The sequence below is a fragment of the Perca fluviatilis genome, chromosome 17 (assembly GCF_010015445.1).
Source record: "Perca fluviatilis chromosome 17, GENO_Pfluv_1.0, whole genome shotgun sequence".
Lineage (NCBI taxonomy): Eukaryota > Metazoa > Chordata > Actinopteri > Perciformes > Percidae > Perca > Perca fluviatilis.
In genome coordinates, this window is record NC_053128.1 from 22,899,097 (window position 1) to 22,917,875 (window position 18,779).

The window sequence follows — 18,779 nt, forward strand, 5'->3', positions numbered from 1 at the left end:
AGACTAGTGGGCACTTCAGCTGACCCAAACTAAAACGCAGAACAAAGCAGGATTAATGGCTGGCTATAATTCCAGCATTCACTTCACTTGTAAGTTTACTTACAGTAAATACATCAAAAAAATCTGTTAAAAGGCAGCATGCGGGTGCAGTATAAGTTTAAATCTTAAAAGATGACTTGAGCATAAACCCCGCTAGTAGTTGTAAGAAAGATTACTGAAATGGAAGATTAATTAAGCTTTTAAACCATAAAAAATAATTAAGACTAATCTTTGGGAAACTCCAAAATTGTGATGTGAGATTATAACTCTTGTTATGTGCTGCCGTGGCACCGCTAATAAGGTCTGAACCATTCTCAATCTTGCGCTGTACAGCCGCCCTCTGCACTCAGTGAACTACCCTTTCCATCTTTGGATATGAAAGGCTCATGTGAGGAATGATAGTAAACATGTTAACAATATTGTAGATGATACATATAGTGTGGCACAAACAAAATCTGTAGCGCTGGCCTGGTAACATCTATATAAATAATAATACAGCATAAAAAATGTCTGCACACACGCAGTAACACAAAAAGAGCTGCAAGACCCGTCTGGCTTCTGAACGAGTCATCATGTGTGCGCTAAGCTCGTGTTTTCCTGCTGCATCAGACACTAGACCAGCCCCTCTGCTTAATTACTAGTGGATGCCAAAAAGAAAGAAAAAGAAGAAAGATGGAGGTCATGAATTTGTGAGAACAAGAGTAGAGAAGAAGAATTGAAAAGTAGCTGTTGCATAATGGGTCAAATTAATGCTATAAGCTCTTTATAGACTAATGTCTCATCTTCACTTTGTAATAGTTTAGCTTGAAGAGATGCAACAAGCAAGACAACACTGTTTGTATGTTATCTAGATATTCCATGCAGAAGGTGTATAAAACTTCTACAATAAGAGTCTTTCTATACACTGGTGTTTTGGTATTGTGAGAGAGAATTTGTTCAGACCTCACATTAATTTCTCTTTACTGTCATATGTGGCAGTTACCTCTCCATGGTCAGCTGATGCTACTGTCTCTGCAAGATTTAGCTTCTGTTTGCTTTTCTAATCTTCAAAATGGAAGTTTGTGTCTTTTAGAGGAGAAAAGCTGTTTTAACCGAGCGGTAAGCTATTTCAGTGATGTCTGGGTGGTCTGGTCAGTGCTAACATGACTCCATACTGCCTCTCTGTGGCTAACTATGAGAACAGCACTGACCTATTATTCTACAAGGAAAATGTGATAACCATAAAGCTACATTTTCAAAATCTCGGCCAGCTTTAGAATTTAATTTCTGAATTATTTTGAATCTATCCAAATTATTAATAATAAGAAAATTATTTATATAGCTGATGTACTACAAGATTTTTTCAAGGGAATGTGATTATATAGCCTACCTTTCAATTTCATTTTCAATTTTTGTATTGTATTTTTTTTTTACTTTCTTCTTTTCTCACTGTGTATTTAAGTACCTTTCTTTTTAAGTTTATTTATTTTATGTCATTATGTAAGTTTGTAATGATCGTTGAATGGAAATGACTGCCTTATTTATATATTTTTGAAGTATGATGTCGAATTGTTCCAAAACTGTTTGTATCACATATTTGTGAAAATATGCAAATAAAGTTGTTAAAATTTTTTATAATAATGAGAACAGCACTCACTGTGCTTGGAGGTCCTTTTACAGACAACAGAACAGTATAAAATGCCAGCTGCAGCTGAGGACTGATGATGTCCTGTGATGGACTCCAAAGGACCCAAATCTTAAGTCATGACATGTTATACATACACATACACACTCATTAAAACTATAGTGCGTAGTTTCTGCTGCCCCACATGATACAAGCCTTCCCCCCCACCCCCTCCACACAGTTGCTAGTAGCCAAGGAGGACACAGAGGATTAAAAAAACATGATGGACTCTTCAGAAGAGGTCATTATCTTCAATCGAGTTTCTGCGAAACTAAGCGGACGCCACAATCTTCTGAAAACAGCCATAATGACAAATACAGAGAGAGTTGTGTGGAGCTGATAGTCTTAGTTAGCTTTGTAGAAACTCATTTAGCAATGGCTTGAATGTAACGGACGTTTATTAATATCAAAAAGTTACGCACTAAAGCTTTAAAGTGCATACAGCATCTGCCATTGAATATATAAAGAGGCAATAGCAATCACTTATTAGCTGTCCAACAATACCATTTAACAAATACACTTGGCACAAACACAAAACAACATTTAACTTTAAACATTTTTTAAGGAGATGCAAAAGACAGAGACACATGGTCAACAACACGATGGGTTTCTCTATTTACAAGTAAACTCCAGTAAGGTTAGAGTAAATTCACTTACAGAGCGATTAGGGTTATGCACTGAGAGTACCTGAAGGTGAAGGCTGTCCCTTCACAACGCCATTCTTCGTTCTCTCCTCAAAGTTCATCACCTCTTTGTAAATTAGTTCTGCCAAAGAGCAAAGATAGGTCATTAAAACGTACAAAGTGGTATATAACATCTATTGCTCATTGGTCTTCTGATATTGCCAGATCACACACTTTTGGTGATTTCCTGATAACGTACAGTATTTGGTTTTTTGGTTTGAATAATTCTCACCTTTCCATTCATCAATGGAGTGTTCTCTTTCATCCAGCTGCTTGTCGTAGATCTGAGGTGGAGGCTAAACGGGGGGAGAGTACAAACATTTTCACAACCCGATCAACAAGATTCCTTATGGCTGATATCTCTGGATATCAAACGACTTGGATACATGTTTAGTTTGAGAAACACATGACTATTAATTTGGCACTTTAACATGTACTGTGTGTAGACAAAGACATGCTGGGGAACAAAGTACGCACATGTGGATTATGAAGAAAATAAATAATGTAAATGAAGGAAAAATAAACCAATACCAGTTAAATACCAATACATTGTTTGCCACATATATCAAAATATTACAGAAAACGAACGGACAGTGAGGTAAGAATAAATCTGGTGGGTTGTCCAGCTAAGATGTCTATGTCCTTCTCCATAGGATTGTCATTTTATCTAATGGGACACAGATGTGCTGCCTGGCACCCAGTCAACCCTTCTGATCCTGCACCATAATCTCACTGCAGGTGACAGGACCCCCAATAAACCTCTCTGATAGGACCTTGGAGGGACAGTTACATTCAGTAGCCACAGCAGGACAGAAGTGAGAGTTTTTTATACCTCAAACAATGATTTATCAAGATATGCATTCTATCCTCTACAACATGTATATTATGATTTTTTTTTTTAAATATGGTTAATGATTGACAGTGCTGAAACAAATATGTCTCATTTAACCTTCACTTATTTTCTTTGATGTAGAGCGGTTGTTATTTACCATGGATATTTGGATGAGATCCCTGGCCTTCATCAGCATGAGATGACATTAGAGAAAGGGAAAACAGCAGAACATGTGTTGAAATGCCATATCATACATACCACATCAACTCTAACAACAATATCATCATTAAATCAACAACTAAACAACTTAGACAAGTGCACAGTCATGAAATCCTCTACAAATGAACTACAATGGAGGTGTGTCATGTGGTTCCTTTACAAAAAGCTACTATTAACCAGCAGGATATTTAACGCTGGAATTCATCAGCTGGTCATGCACTCATTAGTGTATTGCTGCAAGCAGAAGTAGATCTGTGCAACTTTATGGTGCTGCAGATGGCCTTTTCCCAATCTCACTGTCACCTCATACTAATGAGGCACTGATGAAGAAATTAGACTTCACCAAATAAACCAGGAACACCACCACTCTTACATTACAAAACAGAACAATGCACTATAAATAGCAGCAAAATTAACTTTCTTTATGTAAGGAGTAGCAAAAACATGGGGGTCATTTTACTGAACGTAAAAACTATTAAAGTTCAGATATAAAGAAAAAATGATAATGAGATGTGAAATAACATTTTTAAACACAATCATAAATACACGGATGCAGCAATTATCACTAATACACAACAGGTTTTAGTTTAAAATGTGATGTTAGTGTTGTAAATCATTATAATTGCAGATTAATAAAATACGCCAATGAAAATACAAAGTAAACAGTGCTGACCAATCAAAGACAGAGGAGAGAGGATTGAGGATTGAGTTGGGGATGGTAATCAATATACAGCTCTGCCAAAGGTCTACTCACCGCCTCCACCTCAGTTGGATCATACCACACGTTGATGTAGGGGTGCTGTAAGGCTTCATCCACTGATATCCTTTTAGCAGGGTCGATGATTAGCATCTTTGACAGCAGGTCTCTGGCCTGGCTAGCTGTGATTTGAAGAAGAATAAAAACATGTGGTTAAGATCACAATGCAAGAAAATATTCCTCTATGCCACTAATGTGCCAAAAGGAAATTGGAACACAATAAGGCAGAAAAGGAGGACGAGAGAGAGAAGAGAGAGAAATATCAGGCTTTAAATAGAGAATAATAAACAACAGCAGCTTGTCAAAGGAAACCAGAATCTCACAAAGCCTTAATCATATGTGGATTAGCAAATAAACACAGCACTTTTACAGAGTGAGAGCTTTGGAAAAGAGTATTTTGACTATTTATTTTGAATTATGTGGGCAAAAATGATAATATGTATGTTCATCTGCAACACTTTATCAACCATTCAGATATCTCTGCCTTTTTGATCTAATTCAAGATTCTGGCTTGTCCTATATTGTATTATAGGACAAATGTGCTATTTGTTACAGGCTGATTCAATTTGAATAATGCCTGAAATCTAAGAAATGACCTGTTCCCACTGGTGTCTCTCTAAATTTAGTTTTATAAGGACATTAGCACGTAGACTGAAGTGTATTTTTTCACAAACACTTGGCTTCTCAACACACAAAAGCATCAGCATCAGCAGTCGAGTTGATCAGTCTCTCTACCCTCAGGCCCTTTTGGACTGATCTGAAATCGAGAACCCTTAAACCACACAGCATCTCTCTCCTACATGCACTGACCCCATTATAAATAGCTCTACATCAGCAAAGGACTGAAGAAACTGAACAGGGAAAGACAGATGAGCCGGGCGCACCCGCTGCATTTTGCCTCAGTATCAACACATCAATAACAAACGGATGGTAAATCTGTAAAATGACTCCTCTATCGCTCTCCTTCCAACTTTCCTTGTTCCTTATCTATCTTTCTTCTCTCTGCCCTACAGTACTGTCTGCCTCTTCCTCATGCAGTTAAAAAAATAACCAAAGCCCAAAAGATGTCTGCCTCAGTTCCTGTGACAGTACAAAACATACAAAACAGCAGCATTCAACCCAGTCTCACACCCTCCCACACTCTCTCTCTAGATGCCTTTCCTTTAACATTGTCACTCCAGAAGGGAGCAGCCAGAACACAAAAGTGATTCATGAGAATTTTACCAGACAGGAGCTTTGATGTTGTAGCTGGGTAGCCGAAAAAGCTTCTTTTCCTAAAAAAAAAAAATACTGGCAAGAGAAGTTGTACTTCTCACTGAGACAGAAGAAAGAAATGATGTCTTGGTTAACCCTCTGCATAAGAAAAGTCTGAATTCACAGAGGCCCACAAAATGGGCTTTAAAAAGTACATTTAATGTCAAGGCCCAAAAGCAAAATGTAAAATCAAAGTTTTTTGAGGTAAAAATGGACCAAAACAAACATTTTGTTCCCTATTGAGGAAATGGGGCTAGCTGTTCGGTGAGGCTGTACTTAGGCACAGCGTTGCTTTGAGCTAAATACTAACATTAGCATGCTAACATACTTACCATGAAAATTGCTAACACGATGATTAGAATGTATGTTTACCATATTCACCTGCTTACTTGAGTAGTAGAGTATTAGCATGCTAACATTTGCTAGCACTAAACACAAAGCACAGCTGAGGCTGACGGGATCATTCATTTTGCAGGTGTTTGGTCTAGGGCTGGGACGATTCATCGACGTAGTCGACGTAATCGATTACATAAATGTGTCGGCACAAATAATTCGTGTCACGTGTATTAATCTAAAACATAACATGGCTGCCTTCAGCAACAGTGCAAGTATGGATTCCTCCCAAGTTCAATAACACGTTGAGAAAAAGGCTTGCACACAGTCTTCTAAAGTGTGGGAGTATTTTACTCTTAATGCCAACAACAAGTGGTAGTCTGTAGACTTTGTAAAATGCATCCCTGAGTCAGGATAACAGCAGCAACACACCTTAAGTTCTGCTCACCTTTTTGTCCCTTTCCCTCCCAAGTAGAGTTTAGATTCTCTGCCTGAGCCCGAAATATCGGGTCGGGACGATATTTCCCGCCACTATCCTCGGGCCGGGCCGGACCCTTGATCAAGCATTTGTTGGATTTAAGCTTTACTCCCAAGCATGTGCGATTATCAACATAGTGACACGGAATGTGTTCCCAGTAGTAGCCCAACTGTACGTTAGTCCGTTGATTTGTTTTAATGCCCTGCTATGACTTAACATTGCAGTGTTATTTACCCAATCAATTACAGACCGTTATATTAGACACTCTGCAGCTTGCCTTATGTTGGATTTATTTGATACATCTGATTTCATATGTTGCTAAAACTGCACTTTTTTTACTGTAAGATTAAAGGGAGAAGGGCTTGGATGTTAAACAAGAGCTTATTCATTATTTTACCTACTAGGCTACTGTTAAAAAAAACAAATACAGGCTACTCTTTTTGTTTACTTTAAGTTTTTATAAACCTAATTTGGACCTGATGTCCTAAGTGAAAAATGAAGAGATCACCATAGTTATTATAATTCATCCTGAGGGGGACATGGTTGTCTGCCACAAATGTCATATAAATCCATCTAATAGTAGTAAAATATTTGACTCAAAACCATCTGAAAAATAAATTAATCAGTTGGTACTGCTAAAGTTGGTAGCACCTATCAAGTAAAATACACATTTTCTCATGTGACAATGCAACACTACTTTCCTATGTGAGATGTGCTATGAAGCAGAGGTAGTCAAAACCACTCCAAGGCATTATAATTTACTGAAACATTTAATGGACATACATCAATCTAGACATCTAGGCATTGTGGTTTTAACAGGCCTCCCCAGTACTTGTGTGGTTTTTATTACAGTTGCTCTGCCACAACATAACTTTATCTCTCACATGATATTTTGTGTGTAAATGTTATTATGTCCTACATGGGAGATAAACTGTATTTTATTTACACCTTATGTTTCAGGGCTTCTGTATTTAACAAAGATCATCAAGAAATCCTATGATTGATATCATGACGTAGGTTATTACTTTTGTGAGATCCTGCTGTAAATACTGCAGAGCTCTACAATACAGAAACACAGCACAGGGACATTAGTATGTGTGTATGTCCAAATACACAGACATGCAAGGGTTTTAAATTCAAATAATCAATCTGTCTGCAATCTCATAAAATGCCTAAAATACAGTTCATTCATGCAGCTCCAGTTCTCACCTTTGAGTTTGTTGTGCTCAGAGTCAGCAGGGAAAAGGCAGTCAGGGAAGAGCTTGGGAAAGGTGAGACCTGTGTACTTTGGCCTGTTCTCGACGTAGTTCCTCACTGTAGGCTGAAGCTTCTTCATGAAATCTGGTGAGGGTGTGCCCAGCTGCTCAATTACCTTGTTCCACTGGTCGATGTCTGGGGCGGTGGGTCAAGATTAAGGGAAACACACATGGAATGTGCAGCATCCTGTTTGCCACAGTGTCCACTCAGGTGCTACACCCACACAATACTATGTGTATTTAGGACAAGAAAAAAAATGAAATCTTTTGATTTACTCATAAAAGGTTGGACTAATAATAATGGAGGCTGTGAGACCAAATAAAATGTAATAATAAATAAATAAAGAACTGGGTCTGTTAGACAGAGTAACATCAGCAAAGTAAAAAAAAAAAACATGCTAAAAAACATAATCACAAATTGTCACCAAGTTTTTTATTTCTGATCTAATTTTTGTCTCATTAAGAAAAGAAAATTATGGGTCTCAGTATGCATCCAATCAATACTTTGCCCACCTCTATGACTTCCTATTTCCTTCCCTTTAATAACTTTCACTTTCCTCAAAAAACACATCCAGTTTTGTTGGGATTATTATTTTCTTGGCTTCCTGGGATTCGAAGATCTCCTTGACCCATATAACACATTCACTTTGTGCCTTGATATCTACTTAAAATACAAAATATCTGTATATTCCCCTTACAATGTTGAGCTTACCTAAAAGCAAGCATTGGGTCAAAAAGAACAAACCTGCTAATAAACCTCCTGACCAACACATTTTTCAATTAATAGGAGACATGTAGTATGAGGTTGTGTTTGTGTGTGTGCAAATATGGTTGTCGGGTGTGTCAGCTGGTGTTTCTAGTTGGCAACAAATACTTCCTCTCTTATCCCTCCACACTCTCCGAATAACCCCCTCCCCTCCCCGTGTTCTCACAGAGGGTGCCAGTTGAGGCAGTTAGCTGCCAGGGCCACTATAGTGTCCCATTATTTCATCTTGCTGGAACGCCACACACTTCCACCTCCTTTTTGTCTCGATTGCACACTGGCCATGATCCATCCAGTGCTCAGAGAGGCATTTTTTATCCTTTAAGGTTCTTATGCATGGCTCTTTAGCAAGTTGTTGGATTCACTCAGACAGCTAGAGGTGTTTTTCCACAGTGGGTCAGTGCCGCAAAAGCACGATGCTCCACTGTGTTTGGAGTTATTCATGTCTTGAATCAGGGCATCATGCACCTGAACGCAACTGTGGGCTTTCTACGATATTCAGGTTTACATGTGAGACAGAGCGAGGGAACGTCAGAAGGATACGGTCAGTCCCAGGGAACAGCACTGTCCCTCTTATCACCTCTCCAAAGATGCAGCCGACTGACCACATGTCCACTGGGTTCAAACACACACACACACACACACGCACACACACACAGGTACATGCACAAGCACGCACACACACATCGCATGAACATTTCTACCTCCTAAATGACTTACATGTAAGTACACATAAATACATTTTCCAAGTTCTAATCCTGAACCTCTGTGTTGCTTTTTGAGTATTTGCATATTAAAATCCCTGTCTTTCTTTTCCTGTGAAACATAAGAATATTTTCGATGACTCATCTTGAACTCAGCGGGGGATTACATTCATTTGTCAAGGGTCCAGCTGCGAACCTCATGTGACCCCAGGTCTGTGAGTCAAGGGGTAGATAGTAGGGTCCCAATACATGAAATTAGTTGCTTCCTTTAAACGCGATGTACGTTTTATATATATATATATATATATATATATATATATATATATATATATATATATATATATATATATATATATATTAATATTAATTATCTTTTTACCAGATTTGAAAAAGGTCATGTTTCTTTGCTCAAGACTTAGCTAGCACGGTAGCGAGCCTATCTTAGCAGGAGGTGTTTGGATTACAGCTGGCAAAAATATTATTTATATGTTTCTGTTTACAATGCAGGTCTAATTTACTGTATTATTTCCCCTCTTATCCTCCACCTAACAACTGGGGTGAGGGAGGTTAGTGTGGAGGCCAACAGTCCTCTCTGCAGCTCCATCGTGCAGTATTAGCTAAGGCCACTTCTGCTTTTGAGTGATCCAATCTAATGTGTGATTTGATTTAAACTCCACATCATATATTCCATTCCACTCAGAAATACAGCCCATTACTGGAGCTATAGCTATAGAGCAAGATGCTATAACTTCTGTTTCACTGTGACTTGGTACTTATACTACTATAAAGTAATAACAAGGTGTGGTATTCCTAAAATAAAGTAATACTGTGCCCAGTTCTTCTTATGCCATCACATAGATGTGTGTTTTACCAGTAATTACTTACTAATTACTAAGCCAAACACAAAATACAACTTCAATGACCTTGCCATCACTCCATAGCCACTTATTTAACACACTGTTGTACTAAATGGCCATCAAACACCCAGTCACCCTAAGGCTCACTGTGCTGTGACCTGTATAGACACACTGCTCTTCTATATCATCATTTGACAGACACTAAGGAAGGTGCAGATAACCTCAGCCAGGTCAATACTTCAGGTCGAAAAGTCTATGAATTAAATTAAGATTAGCAACGACAGGGTACCAGCCCAGAAACTGATCAATAAGCAGAAGATTAACAAAAGGTGTGCATGGCTACTGTCCATTGAGCTACAGTAAGAAAGGATGGGGTGTTATGTGATAAGAATTTCAGGTCGTTGTGAGAGCAGAGACAGAGGAAGAGAGATAGTGCAGAGCTCATTGCGGGGGTTTTCTAGTTCTCCAGAGCATTAATCTTTCAGGATCTGCGAGTTCAGGGATATAGAGACCAACTTATAGTAAAATCATAGTTTTACAGAATTAGGCTGGTGATATTTTATATTTTTGTTTTGTCAACAAATTCCATGACAAGTCCTTTAACATATTTACATTATTTCTACCTTGCATCATACTATTATTAATACTTTCCCATAATGGCAGCTTTCTCGTTTTCTCAGTCTACACCTTTAATCTTTTAACTTCCTCACACCACCAAGTGGGTTCATCTAAGCCGCTATTAAACCGATGTTCAAAATGGAAACATAAATCCTTCATTATTAATCCACTAAATGATTAGTAACTGTTTCTGACTCACATTTCTAACACCCTCAGATGCACTTCATGTGTGCACACGTGCACAAACTCAGCACAGTGACTATTTATCTAAATCCATTATTCTAAAAGAAGTCATTTTTGGGGATGCAATTACAGCCCCCTCACTGCAGGAGAACACACCAGGTAGCACTCACAGAAACACTCTGAATATTCAGAGACAAAGAGAGAGACTCCCCTCTTGCCAAAATTATAAAACCGAATAGAGCTTAAGATTCGGCCGGACTGACTTGAGAACAAGAATGCATAATGCTCATTTTATGATGTTATTGCAGGGTAAATTAAAAGTGTTAAAAGAGGATCAGATGGAATTGTTGGTATAAAGACAACCGGATGGGAGTGTGGTTTAGTTCACCTCAGTAACATACAGAGAACATCAGGCCAGAATAATCTTCAAAGTAAATGTTACTGACCCAAATACAATGTGAAAAGTATGTCACGGTTATTACCGTATGAATTAAACATTTACATGTTTTAAAGGAATATTGGACGACAAACCTGTAACTACTATTTAATTAATTCCAAACTCTCCAAGCACTTGACTCAAAGAGTCAGTTGAATCCATCTTGAGTCAGACATGTGAAACCCAACATGGATGGTCGTATTTCAAACAAAGAATGATTTTGAAATTAATTCTTCTATGTACAGCAGACATAAACCCAATGCACAAAAATAGTGTTACCATCAGATTACAAGGATACAGTCCCGCCCAGGGAAGAGGATTTTGTGGCGCACCATTTCTCCCATAATGCACCCCACCGACCATATATCCACTGCACGCATAGAGGTGACAGTAAGACAGAAAAGGAGCAAAAGAAAAAAAGAGGAAGGCAAAGGTTAATGTTAGACACATCAAGCTTTCTGGGAGAAGCAACAGTGATTAGCTGTCCATCAGTGAGGGAAAAATAATTAGTGAGGAGCATGAAGAACGTGAATGAAATAAAGACATAGAGCAGAAGAAGAGCAAAAAAAAAAAGAGAGAAAAGCTGAGCCTAACTAGCGGCAGATTATTCTTAAAGTCTATATGCTTCTATCCACTGTAGGAATATCGCTAATGATGAGTCATTGCTTAGGCTGGCATTCAATCACATGTCTGATGTTGTGGGGGCTTTTAATCAGTGACTCACACCGCCAACACAATTCACTTTCGCTCATTTGAAAAGTGCGACTCAACCAGATTTGTTTCACAGATTAGTTGCAATCATTAATGGATAACATTTGTCTAATTTATTTTATATATACTGTATATATATATATATATATATATATATATATATTTTATATATATTTTACTGATCATTAGTGCTCATGAAAAGACAAACATTGCTTTTTTTTGCTACAGTCAGAAGCTCATTCGCATTCTGTTTTACAGCAAATTAATAATAATAATGTATACTTTATTGTACACTTTAAATTATACTGCAGGTATGTCATTAGAGTTTAAAAATACTTTACATACTCACATAGACATGCTGCTGCTATACTGTCATTTACTTCTAAAAAATGACTTTTTAACACAATTGCTTCAAAAGTTTGATTACTTGACTAGAGGTAGATGTTGGTTCCCAGTCTGTATTAACTTTATTTTTTCTTCTTCTTCGCAACAGCAAGACAGTAAACGAGTGCAGTTTTGAGAATACTGACAATAGCTCCAATTAACTAATTTAGTGATGTACTCTATTAGCAAATACTGCTATACAAACACTAATCAATCTGTGTGAGTTATTTCAATTGACTGTGGAAAAGTGGATGTTAGACTTTTTATGTGCATTAATAAAGAGAACAAACAATAGACAGTGTTGTCCTTTAAATTTGTCTAAATTTGACCCATGCAGGCTCAAACACAATCAATGATGGCGAATTCTCACCGTTCTCTTTGTATCCCATGCCCAGGATAACCTCTGGGGCTCTGTAGTATCTAGTCACCACATAAGGGGTCATCATGAAGCTGGTGCCTGCGGTCCTGGCCAGACCAAAGTCCAGGATCTTCAGGGTGCAGTCTGACTTCACCACTATATTGCTTGGTTTGAGATCCTGGAGATGAGAAAAAGACTGGTGTGAGAAACTGTGTATATAGAGTATATTAATGTCATTTACAAACCATCTTTTCTGTTGACAGGTTTCAATGATTTCTGGTATTTGACTTGAACATTGGTTATGAATTTAAAAAATAGAAAAGGATTGACAGATATATATAGGGGGCATTTTTTTCGAAACTTTCTTTTTCAAAAATGAATATATGTCCGAAAATATCCATTAACATGAATCCAACTTTAACTTTAATCTAATCTAATTTTAATACCAAAGATAAATTGGCCTATTTGTGAAGAAAAATTTTGTATTTACACATAGAATATAAGCTTACTATGCCTACTATGGTAGCCATACAGTTAAGCTTAATGATTCACTGCATTTCATTTTTATCCATGTGGCCCAGTATAATTCAAAAATAGGCATATACTTATTTTTTTAAAGTTAGTGCTGTAGTACAACTAGCAGGAGACAAGTTATAATTGAGGTAAGTTTGGAGACATTACCTTATTTAATCATTAAATTAATATCTCTTTTTGGTGTTCGAGTTTGTAGACGGTCCCTAAGTCTTGCCGTCTCAACACCGGAACTAAACAGAGTTGAATTAGCGCAACGTTTATGCATTTCTTTCACATCTACTGCAGTCAGATTCACTGTGTTCGCTCGGAAGGAATCACTTCACATGGGTAGGCACATGTAATGACATTTGAACATGTTAAGAGGCTAAAAGCATGTTTAAAACTTGCCCTGTTTCAGCCTCCTGGGTGCAAATTGTAGCAGGAGGATGTAGGCACAGGGTGTAGGCAACACCGATTGTTTTTGTTTTTCTCGCTACTGACGGCACTCCAAATTTACAAACAACAGAGCTACGTGTTGAAATCGACCGGAATGCTCCTTTAATATTATACAATATATGTAGTAGGGGGTCCCTACTCTGTCTTTCTTTTAGCTAAGGGGTCCTTGGCCTGAAAAACTGCATCTGCTAGATGTGTTAGCTTAAACAGCTAGTAAAGATGGAAGCACCAGAAATCAAACCTTACCTTTCCTCTGTGCCCTTGCCTGCCAAATAGGTAACCAAGGTGATGTCAAATTGTATGGCTACTGATGTTAGACTACATATTGCTATCCCCAAAAAAAAAAAAAAAAAAGAAAAACACACAACCCAAACCATATTCAGTAGTCAAACAAGAAAATGGAGCTGTCTTGCTTTCCTACCCTGTGAATAATGCCGGCTGAGTGCAGATGTTTGATACCACACAGCATCTGGTAGAGCAGGTAGGACATTCTCTCATGGTCGAGCTCCATCTGAATCACCTGGCACAAGTTGGCATCCATCAGCTCCATCACTAGGTACCTGAGAAAAGGTTTTATTGATCTATGAGTGGTTGACAGACTATTATTTGATGAGTTAGCTGTTTACCAAAGAAATTTGAAAACTACAGCTTTCAGTGGAAATCATAAACTGAGCATTCCTCAACCATTTGAAAGAGGTACCACCAAGACACATTAATCCCTCTGCAGTAGTCTGTACCTCGTTCTTAATGTGAATGCGCTCTCATTTATCATTCAGTCTGAGAACAGGATACCTCCAGCAGCCTTGGGTTACACCTACAGTACTTGCACTGACTACACTGACTACAGCAGTCGTGTTCTTACAACTGCAGGTGCGAAGGAGTTATAAACATATAATGCATCACAGAATCAGTCCCCTTCTATCCCCCCTGTCATTTGAAGTAACTTTTCTTTGTCTGTTATATGGGCTAAATCATTACTTTTCATGGAAATGTAATTATGCAAGAAAGGGTTTAGTATACTCACACATCCTGGAATTCCTCTAATGATTTCTGTGGTGTGAAGACATTTAATAAACTGATGATCTGAAAGAGAGAAGAGCAAATATACACTGAGTTACAGCAAGGGACGGGGAGTTGGTAATGACCCTGGTGAAGGACACTGCTGAGTAAACCGAACAAGTGGGTTGGAACAGAAAAGTGGGGATAAACGTGAAGGAGAGGAAAAAACAGACGGAGAATACAAAAAGAGCTCAAACTGCGGCACTGGCGATTGCATTAATGCCTTTAAGTGCTCTCTGTTTCACTCTCCTGCCAGTTCAGTACATTTCTTGAGGCATCGAATTTAGTCACAATGTTGCAGTGGATCGTCTCCTTTTTGTAGCGAAGGGATTTATCAACTAAAAATAGATACTGAATGGGGAATAGTTTAAAACTGTGCTTCATTCTGACACTGGATACATTCTTATTCTTCCTGCATTCCGTCCTGTTACCCCTCAGCTGAATCACTTACATTTTTGTGATTGACACATTTCATGAGCACCAACTCCCGGTATGCCCTCTTGGCATGGGTCTGGTTCTGAAAGGGTCTGCTCAGCTTCTTGATGGCTACATTTCTGTCCAGGACAGCATCATAGCCCGCACTGCAGACGAAAAACCGTGAAGAACAATGGAACAATTTTTGTTAGTATGGTATTCATGGCTGGATGAATCACTTTGCATGACGCTGTTACCCTGGAAATCCAGAGGTCTCGCAAGAGCACAATTTGAATTTGCTCAACGAGCATTGAGTAATTATGCTCATTAATTATGCCCTTGTAGCCGTGCTGCACCAATCACATCGGTGTATCTGATATAGGCTGGCCAGAGGCGAGCTAAACAGATGACGACAGTTTAGTCTACTAGTTAGCTCCGCTGGTAGCTAAGCGTATGGGGCTCTGGATACGTCACCCCGTGTATTGTTGTGATTGGTCGTAGTGTTATCTAATTGCGTGCAGTGGGATTTTCAAATGCATGCTTAGTGCCGCCCCTCGAGTCTGGCTATTTTCATTACTCAATGCCAGACCCTTAATCTTTCAGATTTGGGTCTGGATTTCCAGGCTATAACGCTGTGACAATCAAACACCCTGAATGCCATTGGTCACAAAAACATCTCCAACAAAACAAAGACTCATGGGAAAAGATGATTTAATCTTATAATTTTATCTGAAAACATTTTTCTCCAAGGGTATGATCTTCTCAGTAACAAGAAAACAATGAAATCATATTCAGTGTGGCTGTTAACAGGAAAATAGCATAAGCATTTTTTCAGCGATTAAAGAAACAGTTTGAAATTTTAGCAAATAAAAGCTGATTTAGCGTAAATGATGTGACTACAAGCTAGCAGTGGGGGCAACCAAGTCGGTTTTCCTGTTTTTCCCATTCAGCTGACATTTTGTGAATGCAGCACAATACTCCAGGAAGTCACCATGACCGGCCAATAAAGCTTAAGAATCAGGCAGACTGACTTGAGAACAAGAATGTGCAGTATTATGCTTATTTTATGATGTTATTGAAGGTTAAATAAAAGAGGATCTGTCAGAATTGTTGTTATGAAGACAGCCAGATGTGAGTGTGGTTTAGTTCACCTCCGTAACATACAGAGAAAATCAGGTAAAAAATGTGTCGCCTCATCTAACCTTTTCCCAAAATGTCAAACTATTCCTTTGATTCCACATGTAACCATTCAGATACTACAGCCTACCATAACCACTGACTTGTCCCATTTCAAATTTTTTTTGAAATATCCATTAATAGAATTATACTTGATAATATGATGAACATTCTTGGTGTTACAACAACAAATAGCATAATGCAAATGAAATAGAGGGGGAAATGTAAGTATATGGCTTCTTTTTCCACATAGTGGCTCAAACTATTCTGGAGGTCATTACGGCAGAGTGAGTTATTTGCTTACTCAACACAATCCCAACCCTGAGAATTTTCTTTTGTATAGATTTATGTTTGTATAGATTTATGTTTGTTTTCAATGAAAAGCCTTTTCTGACGAACTCTCCTAAAAGATGCTATAAATTGAGTTTCAATGCTGTATGCAGGCTTACTGCAGCCCTAATCAAAATGACACTGTGTGTGGGTTTGTGGACAGCTAGGTGGGATACAACTGATTTGTCATTTCTCTGGAGACTGTAGGCCAGGGATGGTGTGTGACCATGGAAACAGTGGAGCCTTTCATAAAAGCATTGTTCCAATAGGGATTTAAGCCTGTGATCACTTTTCTGGCAGAGTGAAAGATGATGTCATGACCAGCTACACTACTTAAAGCCTTTATCCCTTCGTAGATGCTTCTGAAAGCTCATCGTGACCAAGCACACAAGTCATTAGGGCAGAGATGTGCACAGATTGGGGTGTTGGTGGCCGACAACATTGGCGGAGTGAGTCTGAGCCGTGCCAGTAATACAAGTGTTCCCTCATTAACATGTTCTCAGGCTTTACAGGGGCAAGACACTCATCATTGCATAAGAAAAGCAGAGTGAATACTTAATGTACTCACAGTTGATAATCTTTTGGATAACTCCCTTTCTTAAACATATATTGTAATTTACATACAAGCTGTCGTGAGCGCATGCATGTTATAACTGTTGGTGGAAAGGAATTAAACTCAGAACGATGTTTACCTAGTAATACCTGATACCTGATAATAATGCACAGTAAGCAAGACCTCTAATCATTTTATCATCACATTAAGACAAAATCATTCTTCCAACATAAATGCACATGTCATGGTTGGCTTGTAGTGTGCTGTTGATGTGCTTATTAACATCTAAATGAGACTAGTTCCATAGTGTGTCCTGTTTGATCTCTAGTCTTTGGGGTTTTATGTGGTTCGATCCGGGTAATTTCGTCACCATATGACACAGATGACAGCTGTGGGCAGAGCTAAGCAGCACACAGCAGTGCAGGTTAAATTAGATTTGCACTCTCTCCCTGCCATCTATCTCTACAATATCCTTCAAATGGGCGCAATCCCAGCATTAGCAGTTATAGCCTGCCCAAGCTCCTTTGCAAATGCACAAAATTGCTTTGGAGCATAAGGAGAGAAGGTTCTGAGGGCATGGGAAGCAAAGAAAGGACATTGAAAAAAGGGCAAGTGGAGGGGAAGGGGGTTTAGAGTGTTGAGAGCCAGTGATTCTTTAAACACTACGTAAGAAACACAGTTATAAAACATGTCAACTTGGCTCATCCCAGGGAGCATCTCTGAGGCAGGTATATCACCACAGTGACACTGCATTACCATAAATATAACTTATATTTGTTTGGTCTTTTGACAACGACTGTAAAATGCATTCCTTTAAGTGGAGCCTTGGCAGCGGCACCCCTGCATTCTGACAGGGCAGGCGTGAGATGAATTACAATGAATACGAGCTCTCTCTGCAATCTGGATTAAGGACTCACGTAAGTGCCCAGCGTGTTCGGCCCTTACAGTCTACACATCCATATTCTTCACAACAGATATGTCATTAGCTCATAGCAGCAGAGGATATGAGCCCATAAGTGGCCATGCACTCCACATTTAATGTTTAATGTATACTTTAATAATCCTTAATATTTACACACACACACACACACACACACACACACACACATACACATTATGTATGGAGAGATGTCAGAGGGAGGGGGCTGCCTCACATGATGGCGCCCTAAGCAGTTGCGGGTTCAGTGACTTTGCTCAAGGGTACCACTGCAGTGCCCAGGAGGTATCTCTCCAGCTTCCTGTACTAACTTTATACGTGGGACTTGAACCGGCAACTCTCCGGTCCGCACAGACTGAGCTACTGCTAATGCCAAAAATCCTCATCCTGATTCCTTTACTAAATATAGAGATTGTGATTGTTAGCTTTTTTGGCATATATTTAATATGTTTTTGATATTTATCAGCTTCTACTGAGAAACACTACTGATATTTTGACACTTTCACAAGTAGTAGCAGCAATAATCTTTCATTTTCTTGTTGGCTTATTTATTATTTACCCTTCGAACCCTCTAAATTCTAACATAAAATAAATATATCACTATTTAATTGGTTCATAACACAAAACAGGTGTGCATCTTATGTGCTTCAAAAGGTTAGGTCAGTTAGATGCAATTAAAATTTACCAAAACCATCAGAGAGAGATTCTTTCAATTTTTTTTGACCACTGAATTGCTGCCATTTTCCTGAATTTGTTTTGGGGAAACAAACACATTACTACTTTATGACTTTGTGGTTTAGCTAAAGCCTAGTC

The 18,779-nt window shown here is 38.5% G+C and overlaps 1 protein-coding gene across 12 annotated transcripts in view; it reads right to left on the minus strand.

Moving 5' to 3' along the window:
- The window catches only part of mapk10 (mitogen-activated protein kinase 10), a 38,644-nt gene that overhangs the window by 5,987 nt on the left and 13,878 nt on the right, over positions 1-18,779 (minus strand). For 7 of the 12 annotated variants that reach the window (XM_039779020.1, XM_039779025.1, XM_039779027.1 and 4 more), the window contains 10 exons: positions 15,008-15,137; positions 14,522-14,580; positions 13,919-14,057; positions 12,541-12,706; positions 11,374-11,445; positions 7,468-7,650; positions 4,191-4,315; positions 3,375-3,401; positions 2,618-2,681; positions 2,390-2,467 (listed from right to left, as the gene is read on the minus strand). In XM_039779020.1, coding sequence (XP_039634954.1) covers positions 2,390-2,467; positions 2,618-2,681; positions 3,375-3,401; positions 4,191-4,315; positions 7,468-7,650; positions 11,374-11,445; positions 12,541-12,706; positions 13,919-14,057; positions 14,522-14,580; positions 15,008-15,137 — 1,043 coding nt within the window. Of the gene's footprint in view, positions 1-2,359; positions 2,468-2,617; positions 2,682-3,374; positions 3,402-4,190; positions 4,316-7,467; positions 7,651-8,820; positions 8,893-11,373; positions 11,446-12,540; positions 12,707-13,918; positions 14,058-14,521; positions 14,581-15,007; positions 15,138-18,779 lie in introns of all 12 variants that reach the window. The other 5 variants (XM_039779022.1, XM_039779023.1, XM_039779016.1 and 2 more) reach the window with 4 other exon arrangements.